This window comes from Salvelinus namaycush, chromosome 42 (assembly GCF_016432855.1).
Source record: "Salvelinus namaycush isolate Seneca chromosome 42, SaNama_1.0, whole genome shotgun sequence".
In the NCBI taxonomy this organism is placed as follows: domain Eukaryota; kingdom Metazoa; phylum Chordata; class Actinopteri; order Salmoniformes; family Salmonidae; genus Salvelinus; species Salvelinus namaycush.
This window is the reverse complement of record NC_052348.1, coordinates 6,053,202-6,072,410: the sequence shown is the minus strand read 5'-3', so window position 1 is coordinate 6,072,410 and position 19,209 is coordinate 6,053,202. Positions and strand designations below refer to the sequence as shown.

General features: G+C 41.3%; 1 protein-coding gene across 1 annotated transcript in view; it reads left to right on the top strand.

The window, feature by feature from the left end:
• The window catches only part of LOC120035000 (choline transporter-like protein 1), a 33,472-nt gene that overhangs the window by 12,987 nt on the left and 1,276 nt on the right, over positions 1 to 19,209 (top strand). Inside the window, exons 9-14 of the mRNA XM_038981736.1 lie at positions 469 to 655; positions 3,175 to 3,343; positions 3,693 to 3,849; positions 16,164 to 16,247; positions 16,403 to 16,540; positions 16,695 to 16,931. Of these exons, the coding sequence (XP_038837664.1) occupies positions 469 to 655; positions 3,175 to 3,343; positions 3,693 to 3,849; positions 16,164 to 16,247; positions 16,403 to 16,540; positions 16,695 to 16,931 (972 nt within the window). The remainder of the gene's footprint in view (positions 1 to 468; positions 656 to 3,174; positions 3,344 to 3,692; positions 3,850 to 16,163; positions 16,248 to 16,402; positions 16,541 to 16,694; positions 16,932 to 19,209) is intronic.

The window sequence follows — 19,209 nt, the reverse complement described above, 5'->3', positions numbered from 1 at the left end:
ACTTGGCATTCAGGCCAAAGAGTTCAATCTTGGTTTCATCAAGCCAGAGAATCTTGTTTCTCATAGTCTGAGAGTCTTTAGGTGCCTTTTGGCGAACTTCAAACAAGCTGTCATGTGCCTTTTACTGACAGGTGTGTGCCATTCCAAATAATCTCCAATAAAGTTGTAGAAACATCTCAAGGATGATCAATGGAAACAGGATGCACCTGAGTTCAATTTCTAATCTCATAGCAAAGGGTCTGAATACTTATGTAAATAAGGTGTTTCTGTTTTAGTTTTCTTATATAAATTTGCAAACTTTTCTAAAAACGTGTTTTCGCTTTGTCACCATGGGGTATTGTGTGTAGATTGATGAGGATTTTTTTATTTAATCCATTTTAGAATAGGGCTGTAACGTAACAAAATGTGGAAAAAGTGAAGGGGTCTGAATACTTCCTGAATACTTCATATCCTGTATCCCATTTTCAGGTGATCCTACTGCTGCTGCTGTTCTTCATGAGGAAGCGCGTGGCACTGACCATCACCCTGTTCCACGTGGCGGGCAAGGTGTTCACTCACCTGCCCCTGCTGGCCCTGCAGCCCTTCTGGACCTTCCTCAGCCTCATGCTCTTCTGGGTATCCTGGCTCGGTGTGTTCCTCTTCCTCGGAACCACAGGTCAGAATGGAATACAACTTTGTCACATTGTGAAACAGACATTTTTGTTAATGTCTTTATTTTCCCCGTTCAACAAGATATTTACGTCCAAATAAACCTTTTTGGCGAGGATACCATTTTTTTTTTTTACAGATTTGTTCCAATTGTTTTATGCCCTGAAAAAATAATAAGGTAGTGAGTGGACTTGCGTCACTATGGAAAGTTTGGATACTGTACGTATGGACTGTTTGGTTCATTTCATCCTGCTAGTGATGTGATGATTAATCATAGAGATCCTATTAAATTACTAAAGGGGCTATGTCATAAACCCACAAAGTTCCATAATGGGATGAAAATGGCAGCCATCTTGGTCAGGGAGAAATCCAAAACCAGTTTAATTAGAATAAATGGCAGTAGAGGCACGTGATGCATTTCCTGCCTTTACTTATGCAGGAAAATACAAGTAAGGTATGTGATGCATCAGAAATTGTGTAATGGAATTGTAGTCAACATCAAATATTGTCACATAAATACAGTTTATACGTGTTTTACACACATTGTCTATATAAATAGCCTCTCAAATATATGTAAACGGACCATAAATGTCTCAGATTTTGTTTTCTTAGAAAGCTGTGAGTGCTATTATATGAGTACATTTACATGCACACTAATGATTCGATATTAAACTGATTATGGCAGAGTATGGAAATAGTCATGTAAACACCTTACTCTGCTTGCCTTAATCGGCATGAGGTCAAAATCGAAGTAAGCATACGCCGATTAAAACACCTGATTTTCTGAGCCATCTCTCAAATTATTAGGACACGTAAACAGCTTATTCAGCATTCCAGCTGTGTATTTGATCTGCGTATGTGCCAGAACCGGTGCAAGCCTCCCTCTTATGCGCAAGCCTCCCTCTTATGCGCGAGTGAAGTGAGTTCGGGAAAAACGGAAAGTATGCATTTTAGAAATAGTTTTCACATACAAATGTTATATGTTCGAACTCAGAGTCAAATAGGCTTCGCAAAAACAACATGGTCACTGGTGGAACGTTCATTTTCATTGCCGATTTTCTGCATTTATTTAAGTCCCATCAGGTAGCCTGATTTCAGATGTGTCCATGTAAACAGGATTATTAGGGAAATCATTATTCTTGGGAAGCATGTAAACGTTTTAAACAAACTATTATACACTGAACAAAAATATAAACGCAACATGTAAGTTGTTGTTCACATGTTTCATGAGCTGAAATAAAGAGGCCAGAAATGTTCCATATGCAAAAAAAGGTTATTTCTCAAAAATTGTTTACATCCATGTTAGTGAGCATTTCTCCTTTGCCAAGATAATCTATCCACCTGACAGTTGTGGCATATCAAGAAGCTGATTAAATAGCATGATCATTACACAGGTACACCTTGTACTGGGGACAATAAAAGGCCACTCTAAAATGTGCAGTTTTGTCACATAACGCAATGCCACAGATGTCTCAAGTTTTGATGGAGCGTGCAAGTGACATGCTGACTGCATGAATGTCCACCAGAGCTGTTGCCAGAGAATTGAATGTTCATTTCTCTACCATAACCCGCCTCCAGCGTCGTTTTAGAGAATTTGGCAGTACGTCCAACCGGCTTCACAACCGCAGACCACGTGTGACCACGCCAGCCCATCAAATGATTTGAGCCAATGTAGGACTGTGTATTGACTGCATTGTTTGAATGGAATGTTGGCATATTGTCAGTTAATTAGAAACATTTATGGAAACATTCCTCTACCTACCTACACACATACAGCGCAGATAAATTCTTCACATTCATTATTTTACACACTATCTTATCACAGAATTGCAAACCATGGTTGACCAACATGGGTGACCTTAGGACCATCATAAGATGGTTCATGTCCATTCTAGTATTCTAATTGCTAATTCTATGTGATTAACACACTTATGTGACATTTTGGAACTGAAAGTGCATGGCTAGAGTGGCATGACTCGACGCCCACTCTTATTTCGATTCTTGGGCCGGTCTGGTGCTGTGGGTGGCAGCACGGGCACACAGTCAAAGAAAAGGTCTCTGAAATCTACCCACTACATCATGTTCTCCCGCATCAACAACAACACCAGAGCAACCTCCAGTACAACAAAGCGTCATGTTTTTGTAGAAATCTGTCTGCCTACTATTTCCCTTTGTCTGCCTTTTAGCTGTTCCTGGATGTTATTCAGATTAGAGTTCGATAAACTAGATAACGTTAAAAAAGAGAGTCCGTCAAAACTCATCCGAGCTGCAGTGTTTGTTGTTGCAAAATGGTGCCATCTTGCTGTATTATATTTGAATGAAAATATTTCCCCAAAATATCCTCCAGGAGCTTTCCAGGCACAAAATCATGATCCTTGAATGCCTTGCAGATCAGCCTACTTCCAATCTTGGCTGTAGGGAACCCTGTAAAGAACGAGAAGATTGACCCCTAACCTTAGCTGTGTGCCTCTACAGGCACCCCTGTGCAGAGCGACCTCGAACCCTGTCTGTGTGTAACCCCTACAGGTAGCCCAGTGCAGAGTGAGGAGACAGGGCTGGTGGAGTTTCGTATGTCAGGTCCACTCCAGTACATGGTGTGGTACCACGCTGTGGGCCTCATCTGGATCAGTCAGTTCATCCTTGCCTGCCAGCAGATGACCGTGGCCGGAGCTGTGGTCACCTACTACTTCACCAGGTCAGGAGAGAGTGTTGTAATGAAATGCTATGTGATAAAATGTAATAAAAGTAATGGCATGCTTGTGATGTGTTCACTTGGAAATATCCCGTATCAGACCTGGGTACAAAATCTTTTTTTTTTCTTCTGTCAAATACGTTGGCTGCACTTGATTGAGCTTGCCTGGTGCATTTGAAACAATGGAATTGTCCCAAAAGTGCAAAGTACACCCATCTTAGCTACAGTACAGTGCCTGCCTTATTGGTCCATTTGTACGGACAATACTATTTTAACCCAAGTCAGTCCTGTATCAGTTAATTTGACTATTTACAACTCTTCTTCTTTTCCTCTATCCTGTGGTGGACATCAGGAATAAATCTCAACTGCCCATGACCCCCATCGTGTCGTCTATGCTGCGTCTGGCCCGCTACCATCTGGGCACCGTGGCCAAAGGCTCCTTCATCATCACCTTGGTGGAGATCCCTCGCCTCATCCTCACCTACATCCAAAACCAGCTGAAAGGAAAAGTACGTACTTTGTCTCATTCAGCTATATCAAATCAAATTTGTATTTGTCACATGCGCCGAATACAACAGGTTTATATCACTTACATCCACAATCAGTTCAAAGGCAGAGTATGTAGGGTGTTCACGCACTGGTCTAGAATGTTGAGGAAAAACGGGGCAATTCAAGAGAGTGCTACGCAATTAATTTCAAAATGTAGTTTTTTTTGTTGCCCTATGTCATTATAAATCTCATATAGTGAATAATTAAATTGTTCTCTACAACATTATAACCTTAATATACTTGTACTTTTTTATTTTATTTAACCTTTATATTGACAGGGAAGTCATACTGAGACTAGGATCTCTTCTACAGAGGAGCCCTGCATAAATACATCAAACACATACAATATACAAAATTACAAAACATGTGAAGAAAAACAGACACATTTATCAACATAAGAGGTTTCCGGTCATTACTCTGAACTGACCAAGGGGAACATCTCATTCCAGAAAGCTCTGGAAGTTGTTCCACATAAAGGGCACAAAAAAAAACCTTAAAGCAGCTTTACCCATCTCTGTGGAGACCAAAGGGGCCTCCAGGGTTATCCAAACCTGAGACCGGGTTTTGGTCATTTGTAAATCTAAATTGAATTCATGATGATAGATACATAGGAAGTTTCTGCATGAGTGCTTTGTAGATAAACACAAGAAAATGCTGCTCTCGCCATACATACAAAGAGACTCAACCAACTTTTTGATACAAAACACAATGGTGAGTTCTATAACCATGACCAGTAATAAACCTAAGGGCACAATGGTGAGTTCTATAACCGTGACCAGTAATAAACCTAAGGGCACAATGGTGAGTTCTATAACCGTGACCAGTAATAAACCTAAGCGCACAATGGTGAGTTCTATAACCGTGACCAGTAATAAACCTAAGGGCACAATGGTGAGTTCTATAACTGTGACCAGTAATAAACCTAAGGGCACAATGGTGAGTTCTAGAACCATCACCAGTAATAAACCTAAGGGCACAATGGTGAGTTCTATAACCCTCACCAGTAATAAACCTAAGGGCACAATGGTGAGTTCTATAACCCTCACCAGTAATAAACCTAAGGGCACAATGGTGAGTTCTATAACCATGAAAACTGCAAACATTTCTCTACACCCTATGGCAAAATGTGTAGAATTGCAGGAAATTAGCTGTAAAACGGCTAATTTTCCTCTCTGCCCCATGGCAAAATTAGTTGAATTGCATGTTATTAGTTATAAAATTGCAAAATCTTCTCTCCACCCCATGGCAAAATGTGTAGAATTGCAGCAAACTTGCTTTAAAACGGCAACATTTTCTCTACACCCCATGGCAAAATGGTGTTAAACATGATTTTTGAATGACTAGCTCATGTCTGTACCCCACACATACAATTATTTGTAAGGTCCCTCAGTCGAGCAGTGAATTTCAAGCACAGATTCACCAACAGACTACATGTAGGGAGGTTTTCCAATGCCTCACAAAGGGCACCCAAAGCAGACATTGAATATCCCTTTGAGCATGGTGAAGTTATTAATTACACTGTGGATGGTGTATCAATACGGAGAGGAAAGAAACCACTCAGGGATTTCACCTTGAGGCCAATGGCGATTTAAACCAGTTAGAGTTAAATGGCTGTGATAGGAGAAAACTGAAAATTGTAGTTACTCCACAATACTAACCTAAATGACAGAGTGAAAAGAAGGAAGCCTGTACGCAATACTAATATTGTTTGTAATAAGGTACTAAAATAATTGAACTTTTTGTCCTGAATACAAAGCATTATGTTTGTGGCAAATCCAACACAACAGAGTACCGCTCTTCATATTTTCAAGCATGGATGTGGCTTCATCATGTTATGGGTATGCTTGTCATCGGCAAGGACTAGTGATTTTTTTTAGGATAAAAATAAAAGAAATAGAGCTAAGCATAGGCAAAGTCCTAAAGGAAAACCTGGTTCAGTCTGCTTTCCAACAGACACTGGTAGACAAATCCACCTTTCAACAGGACAATAACCTAAAACGCAAGGCCAAATATACACTGGAGTTACTTACCAAGACGATATTGAATGTTTCTAAGTGGCCTAGTTACAGTTTTGACTTAAATTGTCTTGAAAATCTATGGCAAGAGTTGAAAATGGCTGTCTAGTAATGATCAACAACTAACTTGAAAGAGCTTGAAGATTTTCTTCAAGAATAATGGCAAATATTGTACAATCCAGGTTTTCAAAGCTCTTTGGGACTTACCCATAAAGACTAACAGCTGTAATCACTGCCAAAGATGATTCTAACACATATTGACTCAGGTGGTTGAACACTTTTCTAATACAAATATACAGTGGTTCCTCAATTAAAAAATGTGAGATTATGCCGCCGGACTTAGAGGTAATTTGTGGTTTAGTACGTTGCCCTGCGTCACTACTTCATTGCTCCAGACCACCACAAGGGGGAGTTAGAGCACTGTTGATTGCGCAGTCATATAGCCTCGGCACCTACATAAAGCTGAGTGACTCACTCATTCATGGCTTTGGATCAAAATAAATAAGTACCAACATTCTTTCTGATGGTCTAGGAGTGAAAAATAGAAAATAGAAGTCACGACTCTACAATTGATCGCTAGTTTTGGTCTCAAATAAGCACGGTCTGTGAAGAGCGTTTAACTAAAATAAGCATTTTTTTATTTTTTTTTAACACCAGGAATATATAGACCTAGACCTATGAACACTTAAAAAACGAGAGTCAGGGTTAGTGCTTTGTGTATATTATTGGTTATCCTGACCTGGATGCCATGTATTATAGTCTCCAAAAGGAAAAATATTACCACCGTCTCTTGCACATTTTCCTTTCATAATGCATCCTTTTAGAGAGATAATTTAACTTCTAGTTCCTCCCAAACCCGGATCCGGGAGCACCCCCACCAGTAAAAAAGCTGACTAGCATAGCCTAGCATAGCGTCACAAGTAAATACTAGCATCTAAATATCATTAAATCACAAGTCCAAGACACCAGATGAAAGATACACATCTTGTGAATCCAGACATCATTTCTGATTTTTAAAATGTTTTACAGGGAAGACACAATATGTAAATCTATTAGCTAACCACGTTAGCAAAAGACACCATTTTTTTTACTCCACCAGTTTTTTACTCCATCAGTAGCTATCACAAATTCGACCAAATAAAGATATAAATAGCCACTAACCAAGAAACAAATTCATCAGATGACAGTCTGATAACATATTTATTGTATAGCATATGTTTTGTTAGAGAAATGTGCATATTTCAGGTATAAATCATAGTTTACCATTGCAGCCACCATCACAACTCGACTAGAATAACTACAGAGAGCAACGTGTATTACCTAATTACTCATCATAAAACATTTCTTAGAAATACACAGCGTACAGCAATTGAAAGACACAGATCTTGTGAATCCAGACAATATTTCAGATTTTCTAAGTGTTTTACAGCGAAAACACAATATAGCGTTATATTAGCTTAGCACAGTAGCAAACCACACAACAGCATTGATTCCAGCCAAACATAGCGATAACGTATTCACCACCAAAATATATTAATTTTCACTAACCTTCTCAGAATTCTTCAGATGACAGTCCTGTAACATCATATTACACAATGCATATAGAGTTTGTTCGAAAATGTGCATATTTAGCGGCACAAATCGTGCTTATACAATGAAAATAGTGTCCAAATACTCAAGCAATCTGTCCAGCGCCATCTTGGAAAGACACCTATTCTTATCGAAAACTATTCATAAACTTGACTAAAAAAATACAGGTTGGACAGCAATTGAAAGACAAATTAGTTCTTAATGCAATCGCTGAATTACATTTTTAAAATTAACGTTACTTCGCAATACAGGGTGCGATAACGCAAGGCTACACTGCAAGAAATGGCGTCTTATGCATTTGACATTTTTCAACAGAACAATGAATTATCAGCATAAATAGTTCTTACTTTTCGATGAACTCTCATCAGAATCTTGGGAAAGGTGTCCTTTGTCCAGAACAATCGTCTGTTGGTCGAAAGATGTACTCTTGTCCTGTCGAAATAGCCGCTAACGTTCGGCATGTGCCAGAAAGGTGTCCAACTCTTGAAAGCGCGTCACAAAGAAATGCCAGAAAATCGCAATAAACTGATATAAATTGCTATAAATCGGTTTAAATTAACTACCTTATGATGTCTTTAACAACTATAACGAATAAAAACATGACCGGAGATATAGAACTGGCAAAACGAAAGCTTGGCAGGAGGCCACTCTGGTGTCCCTACTGCGTCAGGCGCAACGTTGAAAAGGACGGTACTTCCGCTTCACGGTCTTATATAAGGTCCCAGATTGCGCAATCCACTCCATTCAAATTCTCACCACTTACTGACATCTAGAGGAAGGCGTATGCAGTGTTTGTAGCCCCACAGCGTACACAGGGACTTATAAACTGATCTCGATTTCTGAAATCTCACTCCCTGGCAGGAAATGTGCTGCAGAAGGAGTTCTGTTTCACTCAGAGACATAATTCAAACGGTTTTAGAAACTAGAGAGTGTTTTCTATCCAATAGTAATAATAATATGCATATTGTACGAGCAAGAATTGAGTACGAGGCAGTTTAATTTGGGGACCAATTTTCACAAAGTCGAAACAGCACCCCCTATACTCTCAAGAGGTTAAACAGCAACCCCAAATAAAATATTCAATTTTATTTGGAATGGCAAGCCAGACAAATTAAAAGGACTTATTGTCTCACCCCATGTTAAAGAATGGCCTTTTTCCCCTTTATTAAGTTTACAACCACTCCACTTTCGGTTATTTGAAAACGAGATCATCTCCAAAATATAGTTATTTTTTAAACAAGGAGATTATGAACTCTGCAAACAACGTTTCCAGAATGAGAATGGTAAATGACTGGAATTAATACATTCATTCAATACATTGGAATACAAAAGAAGCCATCCATCCACCCATTATGGGCTATTAGCAGGACAATAGACTTGCCAAGAAGGAGGGTAGGGGGAGAATTGTATCGTCAATTTCTCAAGTCAAAACGTCTTGGTCTCCACCAGTTCATCTTTGCTTGTAGAGTTACGGATGAATGTTCTCAGTTGATGCCAAACAAGTTAGATCGGGTTTAAATCAGGAGACCTACATGTAGAGATTAAAATAATATTTGTAGATATACTGTAGGCCTATCGTAGGTGTTGTAGGTCTTTTATTTAACTTTTTTTTTACCACATAAAGGTCTGCTTACTCTGCTGGCGTCTTGACCCAGTTTTTGCCCTCATTTGCAATGCAAACCCGGGTGGCAGTGTGTTTTGGTCCCGAGCAGACACTTTTCCGGCTTACAAACACTTTTCATCAAGCTAGCTTATTTCTATGGTGCTACCCGTTCCAGGGTTAGGACTGTATCCACCAGAGGACTTGAAAATGAGCCGGTGCTGTGTGGATCACCAAAACTAAAGGTATTTTGGTTTCAGTACATTTAAAAACAAAAGTTTTATGTATATAGCCTATCAATGTGTAGACATACTGTGTAATAAAATTGATAATTGTGTACGAAAAACATCAATGTGTTTTTGCAGAGCATACAACCATGCCGACAACCTCAAATGACTGCCTCGCCTGGTTCACCAACTACTTCTCAGAGTTCAGTGTGTCAAATCGGAGGGCCTGTTGTCCGGACCTCTGGCAGTCTCTATAGGGGTGCCACAGGGTTCAATTCTCGGGCCGACTCTTTTCTCTGTATACATCAATGATATCGCTCTTGCTGCTGGTGATTCTCTGATCCACATCTAAGCAGATGACACCATTCTGTATACTTCTGGCCCCTCTTTGGACACTGTGTTAACAAACCTCCAGACGAGCTTCAATGCCATATAACACTCCTTCCGTGGCCTCCAACTGCTCTTAAATGCTAGTAAAACTAAATGCATGTTTTTCAACCGATCGCTGCCCGCACCCGCCCGCCCGACTAGCATCACTACTCATTATGGGCTATTAGCAGGACAATAGACTTGCCAAGAATATGTGGACAACTACAAATACCTAGGTGTCTGGTTAGACTGTAAACTCTCCTTCCAGACTCACATCAAACATCTCCAATCCAAAATTAAATCTAGAAACGGCTTCCTATTTCGCAACAAAGCCTCCTTCACTCATGCTGCTAAACATACCCTCATAAAACTGACCATCCTACCAATCCTTGACTTCGGCGATGTCATTTACAAAATAGCCAAAAACACTGTACTCAGCAAATTAGATGTAGTCTATCACAGTGCCAACCTTTTTGTCACCAAAGCCCCATATACTACCCACCACCGCTTTTCCTTCCAGTTCTCTGCTGCCTAGTGACTGGAATGAATTGCAAAAATCACTGAAGCTGGGGACTTATATCGCCCTCACTAACTTTAAGCATCAGGTGTCAGAGCAGCTTACCGATCACTACACCTCTACACAGCCCCTCTGTAAATAGTCCACCCAACTACCTCATTCCCCAAATTGTTATTTATTTTTGCTCTTTTTGCACCCCAGTATCTCTACTTGCACATCATCATCTGCACATCTATCACTCCAGTGTTAATGCTAAATTATAATTATTTCACCACTATGGCCTATTTATTGCCTTACCTCCCTAATCTTACTACATTTGCACACACTATTGTGTTATTGACTGTACATTTGTTTATCCCATGTGTAACTCTGTGTTGTTGTTTTTGTCGCACTGCTTTGCTTTATCTTGGCCAGGTCGCAGTTGTAAATGAGAACTTGTTCTCAACTGGCCTACCTGGTTAAATAAAGGTGAAATTAAAATTAAATTAAAAAAAAAAAACATCCGCGGAGAAAGGGCTGGACAACACGCCGCACCGAAAAAACGCATGGTTCCACAGAATACCAACTGGGATGGACCCCGAGGCAAATGTGGCTTCTTCATCAACATATTTATGCTTTCGTTAATAAAATAATGATAAAAAATACTCTTTCAAAATGCAGATGTTTATTTCGTTATGGATCCTCAACGAATTACTATGGGAATAAATATCACTGAATGACAGAAATATTGGAACAAAGTAGGCTTTGATCCATGCCTGGGCCTGCAGGACACACAGTTCTTTGTTTGTCAGACGAACCATTGGGTCGAAACTACAGAACAGTACAAAACAAGAGAACACATTATTCATCCACATCTACATCGAAGTCTGTGGAGGGCTGAGTACATCCTTTATTGTATTCACTTGTACAGTATCAACATGATATTTACTTGTAGAGCTAATAAGAGACTAAAATAATTGTGGGTAAATACAGTGCCTTCAGAAAGTATTCATATCCCATGACTTATTCCACATTTTGCTGTGTTACAGCCTGAATTCAAAAATGATTCAATTGATTGTTTTTCTCACCCATCTACACACATACACAATAATGACAAAGTGAAAACATGTTTTTTTGAAAATATATTGAAATTGAAATACAGAAATATCTCATTTACGTAAGTATTCATACCCCTGAGTCAATACTTTGTAGAAACACTTTTGGCGGCGATTACTGCTTTGAGTCGTCTTGGATATGCCTGTATCAGCTTTGCACATCTGGATTTGGGGATTTTCTCCCATTCTTCCTTGCAGATTTTCTAAAACTCTGTTAAGTTTAATTGGGGAGTGGTGGTGAACAGCAATCTTCAAGTCTTTCCACAGATTTTCAATGTGTTTCAAGCCTGAGCTTTGGCTGGGCCACTTAAGAACTTTCACATTCTTGTTCTGAAGCCATTCCAGCATTGCTTTGGCTGTAGGCTTGGGGTCATTGTCTTGTTGGAGCTTAAATCTTCACCCCAGGATAAGGTCATTTGTGAAGCAGGTTCTCATCAAGGATTTGCCTGTATTTGGCTCCATTCATTGTTCCCTCTGTCCTTACCAGTCTCTGTCGCTGAAAAGCATCCCCATAGCATGATGCTACCACCACCATGCTTCACGGTAGGGATGGTGTTAGACGGGTGATGAGTTGTGCTGGTTTTCTCCAGACATAGTGCTTTGCAGTCACGCCAAAGAGTTACATTTTTGTCTCATCAGACCACAGAATCTTTTGCCTTCTGCTCTGTCTTTTGTTTGCCTTTTTGCAAACCCCAGGCGTGCTATCATGTGCATTTTTCTCAGGGGTGGTTTTCGTCTGGCCGCTCTCCCATCAAGCCCATATTGGTGAAGTCCTGTAGAGACTGTTGTCCTTCTGGCAGGTTCTCCCATCTCAGCCAAGGAACTCTGTAGTTCTGTCAGTGGTCATTGGATATTTGGTCACCTCCCTGACTAAGGTCCTTCCTTGCCCGGTTGCTCAGTTTGGTTGGACGGTCAGCTCCAGGCAGAGTCTGGGTAGTTCCATGTTTTTTTTAATTTCCCAATGATGGAGGCAACTGTGTTCTTGGAAACCTTCAACACTCTAGAAATTGTTTTGTACCCTTCCCAGATATGCCTCATCACAATTCTATCTTGGGAGATCTACGGACAGTTCCTTAGACTTCATGGTTTACTGTAGTTTCTACTCTGACATGCACTGTCAACTGTGGGACCTTTTTATATAGACAGGTGTGTATCTTTATAAATCATGTACAAACAATTGAATTGGCCACAGGTGTACTCCAATCAAGTTGTTGTGACATCTCAAGGATGATCAAAGGAAATTGGATGCGTCTGAACTCAATTTGTAGTGTCATGCAAAGGAGTGTGAATACTTATGTAAATGAGACATTGCTATATTTCGTTTTGAATAAATTTGAAAAAACATCTAAAAACATCTTTTCACTTTGCATTATGGGAAATTGTGTGTAGATGGGTGAACAAAATAATATATTTAATCCATTTGAATTCAGGCTGTAACACAACAAAATGTGGAGTAAGTCAAGGGGTATGAATTTTCTGAATGTATATATGAATAATCTAAGCAACATAACTTTTATTACTTATTTAAGTTAATTCCAGTTTAGTTTTCATTTCCAGTAAATACAAGCATTTATTATCCATATTAAGATGTACAGAACAGTTTCCATTTTCATTTGATGATGAAATTTCAGAGGAAACCTGTGAACATTCTAATCATGTGACATGTCAATCTGACTAAATACACAAATTTTGATGATTTGTAAATTGTCTGTTGCAAAACAACAGTTCCCTCATTATTTAACCAGTCTGTGTGATTGACATGAGAGGTGATGAGAGGGGCTGAGTTTTTGCCATCAGGATTCAAAGAATGGAACGAGTTTCTCTGTAAAGGTGCAGACAGTGGAAGAGTAGATATGAGACCTGACCTCCACATCATAAAAGGAGACCTGACCCTCCTCATAGTCCACAAACAACCCCACCTTCTGGGGCTTCTCTCTCAGGGAGAGGAGGACTGTGGAACACAGTCCAGAGTCCATTCTCAGGGCTCAGTGTGATTTTCCCATTCCCGTCAATGGGCTCTCTGGTCACTCCAGTGTGATTCCCATAGTAAAATCTTCCCGAGGATAAGCCATCCTTTCCGAGGGTCATGGCATAACGATCAAACCTTTTTGGATTGTCAGGAAGATTCTGTGGTGTGTTTCCACATCTTACTTGTTTCCCATCTTCAGACAGGATCAGACTGGGATGTGCTGTATCAGGGTCCAGAGACAGGTTCTCCATCTCTTTATTCAGTGTCCAGCTAAGACAAAGCTTCTCCTCACAGTCCCCACACACATATCACTGAGAACACTGAGCTCAGTGATTTACTTCTCCAGCTCTTCAGAGCCCTTCAGCCTGCCTCTCTACTGCTTTCTGCTTCTCCTCAATCACCTCAACGAGCTCAGCCTGGCTTTTCTCAATGGATTTCACCAGAGTACTGAAGAACTGCAGCTGCACGCACGCTGCTATCTCTCTCTCTGCATCGCTCTTCCTCTAAAGGGACAGTGTCATGAGTCTTATGGTCTGACTCAGTGCAGAACTGACACACACATGTCTGGTTGGTCCTACAGAACAGCTCCAGGAGTCTGTCATGCTTCTTACAGATCCTGTCTTCCAGGTTCTCCACAGGGTCGATAAGTTTGTGTCTCTTTAAAGGTGGGGCTATCTGATGAGGCTCCAGGTGAACTCACAGTAAGAGGCCTGACACACCAGGCAGGACTTCAGGGCACTGAGGTTCATCACAGTGCAGACGTCACAGGGCTTTTTTTCCAGGTTTGGAAGGGGACTCATCTTTACCTCTGTCTCTCATCCTTTTAAAACTCTACAACCTCTCTGAAAGTTGTGTTGACATGAAGCTCAAGTTGTCTGGAGAATTACTCCTTACACAGTGGACATTGACACAGGTCCTTGCTATTGCAGTACTTTATGACACAGGCCATGCAGAAGTTGTGTCCACATGAAGTGGTGACTGGCTCAGTGAACACATCCAGACAGATAAAGCACGGGAACTGCTCTTTCGACAGGAGACTGCTGGAGGAAGCCATATCTAGAGAGAGAGAGCAAAGTTGAAACTGTACAACATTTTTTGTTTTACTGCAAACACTCTCTGAAATACTTCAGATCAAAATACTAAAAGACTCCAGCTCCAGATTATAATCAATCAATCAATAATGCATTATATATATATATATATATATATATATATATATATATATATATATATATATATATATATATAGAAAAGAAATTTGTGGAGTGGTTGAAAAACGAGTTTTAATGACTCCAACCTATGTTACGCCCTGACCTTAGAGAGACGTTTTATTTCTCTATTTAGTTAGTTCAGGGTGTGATGTGGGGTGGGCATTCTATGTTTTGTATTTCTTTGTGTTTGGCTGAGTGTGGTTCCCAATCAGAGGCAGCTGTCTATCGTTGTCTCTGATTGGGAATCATATTTAGGCAGCCTTTTTTCCCACCTATGTTGTGGGATCTTGTTCTTGTATTGTTGCTGTTGAGCCATACAAGGATGTACGTTTCGTTGGTTTTCTTTTTCTTGGTTTTGCTGGTTATCATTAAAGAATATGATTAACCTACCCCACGCTGCATATTTTCTGACGTATCAAATACTTATGTCATGCAATAAAATGCAAATTAATTACTTAAAAATCATACAATGTGATTTTCTGGATTTTTGTTTTAGATTCCGTCTCTCACAGTTGAAGTGTACCTATGATAAAAAATTACAGACCTCTACATGCTTTGTAAGTAGGAAAACCTGCAAAATCGGCAGTGTATCAAATACTTGTTCTCCCCACTGTATATATATATTTTACAGAGCATTTTCTATTTCCTCTAATGACAGTAGAAATGAGTCAATCTTCTAAATATAGTTAAACATAGCTACTGTAGATAAAGAAAACAGGAGATTACCATAAACTGTACACAGGTAACATTTCTTCACCCAGTGTAACGGCACTCGTCGGATGAAGAAGGAGACCAAGGTGCAGCGTTGTAGCCGTTCATGATTTTTAATAAACTGAACAACGCAACAAAATAACAAAGGAGAAAAAACGAAAGCGCACAGTTCTGTCAGGCAACAAAAACAGCCAAACAGAAAATAACTCCCCACAAAACCCAAACGGAAAATGACAACCTATATATGATCCCCAATCAGAGACAATGATAGACAGCTGCCTCTGATTGGGAACCATACTCAGCCAAAAACACAAAGAAATAGAAAACATAGATTCTCCCACCCGAGTCACACCCTGACCTAACCAAACATAGAGAATAAATAAGGATCTCTAAGGTCAGGGCGTGACACCCAGCCTTGTAAATCTCTACTCACCTGTGTCTGTGTAAAAGAGTGTGGGCGTGTTCTCAGCTTTTTTTTCTGGAGAGTCAGCATCGTGAAGAGACTTTTCTGAAGAGTTTGATGGTGTTTACTTGTGTGCGCAACATACAATAGTAGATGTATCCCATCCAGTGCAGCTCTGTGCTCTGGAACAGAATTAACCCTTCACATGGCTGATCTCTCTTCATTCTTGATACATTGTTTTACCATTTTAAAATCAAACAAGGTTGAACAGTTTAAACAGGAGTGTTCTATTTTTTTACTGATTTAGGTAGAAAAAGTGTGAATCAGAAATGTTAAGTAAAGACCTATTGCAGGTGTATGGAAGGTTTTCAGACAACAACAACAGTTAAAAATCCACATTGGGATGACAAAATAGTGGCAGTCTTGGCAGATTTGACCATTAATTAAGAAGCAAGACATATCCCAGATTGTGTTGTTAAACATTCTCGCTTTCACTTATACCAATTACCAGTTTGTCAAGTCAGACAATGGGTGGAGAACTCAAACTGAATGTGTTTTCTGTTGGTAGGAAAATGCCTGTGCTCGCTGTATGCTGAAAGCCTGCATCTGCTGCTTGTGGTGCCTGACGAAGTGTCTAACATACCTGAATCAAGTAAGTGTCCTATCAGATTGATTGTCATCTGAGAGGTTGATTATTCTTACTATTACACACATATCATTGACAACAATCTATTTTACAAGGGAGACTCATTCCCAAGATAACATTGTTATTGATGATACTCCTGTCTCTGTCTGTTTTCACCACAGAACGCCTACACGGCCACAGCGATCAACAGCACCAGTTTCTGTACGTCGGCGTGCGATGCGTTTGTCATCCTGGTAGAGAATGCCCTCAGAGTGGCCACCATCAACACCGTGGGGGACTTTGTCCTCTTCCTGGGAAAGGTAGTGGCTGCATAGAGAGTTCTACATGCCATTTTAGGATTTTTGAAGCATAATGATTCTATTCAATCTATCACCATCTCTCTCTTTGTCTCTTTCCTCTTTTCTCCCTTTCCCACGCCCCTTTTTCTCCATCTTTCCCTGTGTGTGTGTCCAGGTACTGATCGTCTCCTGCACAGCGTTCGTCGGCGTACTGTCGCTCAACTACCAGCGGGACTACACGGTGTGGGTGCTGCCCCTGCTCATCGTCTGCCTGTTCTCCTGGCTGGTGGCCCACTGCTTCCTGTCTGTCTTTGAGATTGTGGTGGACGTGCTCTTCCTCTGCTTCGCCGTGGACACCAAGCACAACGACGGCAGCCCCGGCCGAGAGTTCTACATGGACAAAGCCCTCATGGTGAGGGGAAGGGAGGCTGGGTGGGTGGGAGACTATGGCCGGGTCCCGATTCTCCACCAGTCATGGATTAAAAGCAATGGATTGGTGTAGTCACAGATAATGCATTATATTGACCAGATACTCAAGTGGCCGCTCTAACACTGAAAAGAAATGTCTTAAAAAAACGTATCTTGCCAGTCGTGACGTGGCAAGATCTGGTGGGACCATTCTAGCCAATGCGTGGGCAGATACGCGTGTGAACAACAGGCACAACTCCGATATGACGTGTTTTTTCTCAAAGTTGCCAGGATTTCACGTGTCCTACTTATGTCAGTACAACTGAAACAACCTAATCATTACGAGATCTATCTATTCTATATCTATTCGATCAGATCAGCCTCATGTAGTAAATAAACCATACCATTTTTTGCTAAACAAATTTGACCCTCATTGACCTCCATACAAAAACTTTTTTGAAAACACCATCTGCTGGGTAAGACACATTTTGGGCCCAGTTATCCCTCTCACGTCGCCTTTTCCTCTCTGCTGTAATCATTGGCTGGAGGGAGTTTCCGCCATTGTTCAATTCTTTGGTAGAAGGTGGCGAATCGGGACGTAGCCTTATATATACACTGCTCAAAAAAATAAAGGGAACACTTAAACAACACAATGTAACTCCAAGTCAATCACACTTCTGTGAAATCAAACTGTCCACTTAGGAAGCAACACTGATTGACAATACATTTCACATGCTGTTGTGCAAATGGAATAGACAAAAGGTGGAAATTATAGGCAATTAGCAAGACACCCCCAATAAAGGAGTGATTCTGCAGGTGGTGACCACAGACCACTTCTCAGTTCCTATGCTTCCTGGCTGGTGTTTTGGTCACTTTTGAATGCTGGCGGTGCTCTCACTCTAGTGGTAGCATGAGACGGAGTCTACAACCCACACAAGTGGCTCAGGTTGTGCAGCTCATCCAGGATGGCACATCAATGCGAGCTGTGGCAAGAAGGTTGCTGTGTCTGTCAGCGTAGTGTCCAGAGCATGGAGGCGCTACCAGGAGACAGGCCAGTACATCAGGAGACGTGGAGGAGGCCGTAGGAGGGCAACAACCCAGCAGCAGGACCGCTACCTCCGCCTTTGTGCTAGGAGTAGCACTGCCAGAGCCCTGCAAAATGACCTCCAGCAGGCCACAAATGTGCATGTGTCAGCATATGGTCTCACAAGGGCTCTGAGGATCTCATCTCGGTACCTAATGGCAGTCAGGCTACCTCTGGCGAGCACATGGAGGGCTGTGCGGCCCCACAAAGAAATGCCACCCCACACCATGACTGACCCACCGCCAAACCGGTCATGCTGGAGGATGTTGCAGGCAGCAGAACGTTCTCCACGGCGTCTCCAGACTCTGTCACGTCTGTCACATGTGCTCATGTGCTCAGTGTGAACCTGCTTTCATCTGTGAAGAGCACAGGGCGCCAGTGGCGAATTTGCCAATCTTGGTGTTCTCTGGCAAATGCCAAACGTCCTGCACGGTGTTGGGCTGTAAGCACAACCCCCACCTGTGGACGTCGGGCCCTCATACCACCCTCATGGAGTCTGTTTCTGACCGTTTGAGCAGACACATGCACATTTGTGGCCTGCTGGAGGTCATTTTGCAGGGCTCTGGCAGTGCACCTCCTTGCACAAAGGTGGAGGTAGCGGTCCTGCTGCTGGGTTGTTGCCCTCCTACGGCCTCCTCCACATCTCCTGATGTACTGGCCTGTCTCCTGGTAGCGCCTCCATGCTCTGGACACTACGCTGACAGACACAGCAAACCTTTTTGCCACAGCTCGCATTGATGTGCCATCCTGGATGAACTGCACTACCTGAGCCACTTGTGTGGGTTGTAGACTCCATCTCATGCTACCACTAGAGTGAAAGCACCGCCAGCATTCAAAAGTGACCAAAACATCAGCCAGGAAGCATAGGAACTGGGAAGTGGTCTGTGGTCACCACCTGCAGAATCACTCCTTTATTGGGGGTGTCTTGCTAATTGCCTATAATTTCCACCTTTTGTCTATTCCATTTGCACAACAGCATGTGAAATTTATTGTCAATCAGTGTTGCTTCCTAAGTGGACAGTTTGATTTCACAGAAGTGTGATTGACTTGGAGTTACATTGTGTTGTTTAAGTGTTCCCTTTATTTTTTTGAGCAGTGTATATATATCTCTCTGTTCCATTATCCACACTAACATTCCAATGTATCAGGCAATACATTCTAACTGGTATGCTAGTGTGGATAACGGAATGTAGCCTTT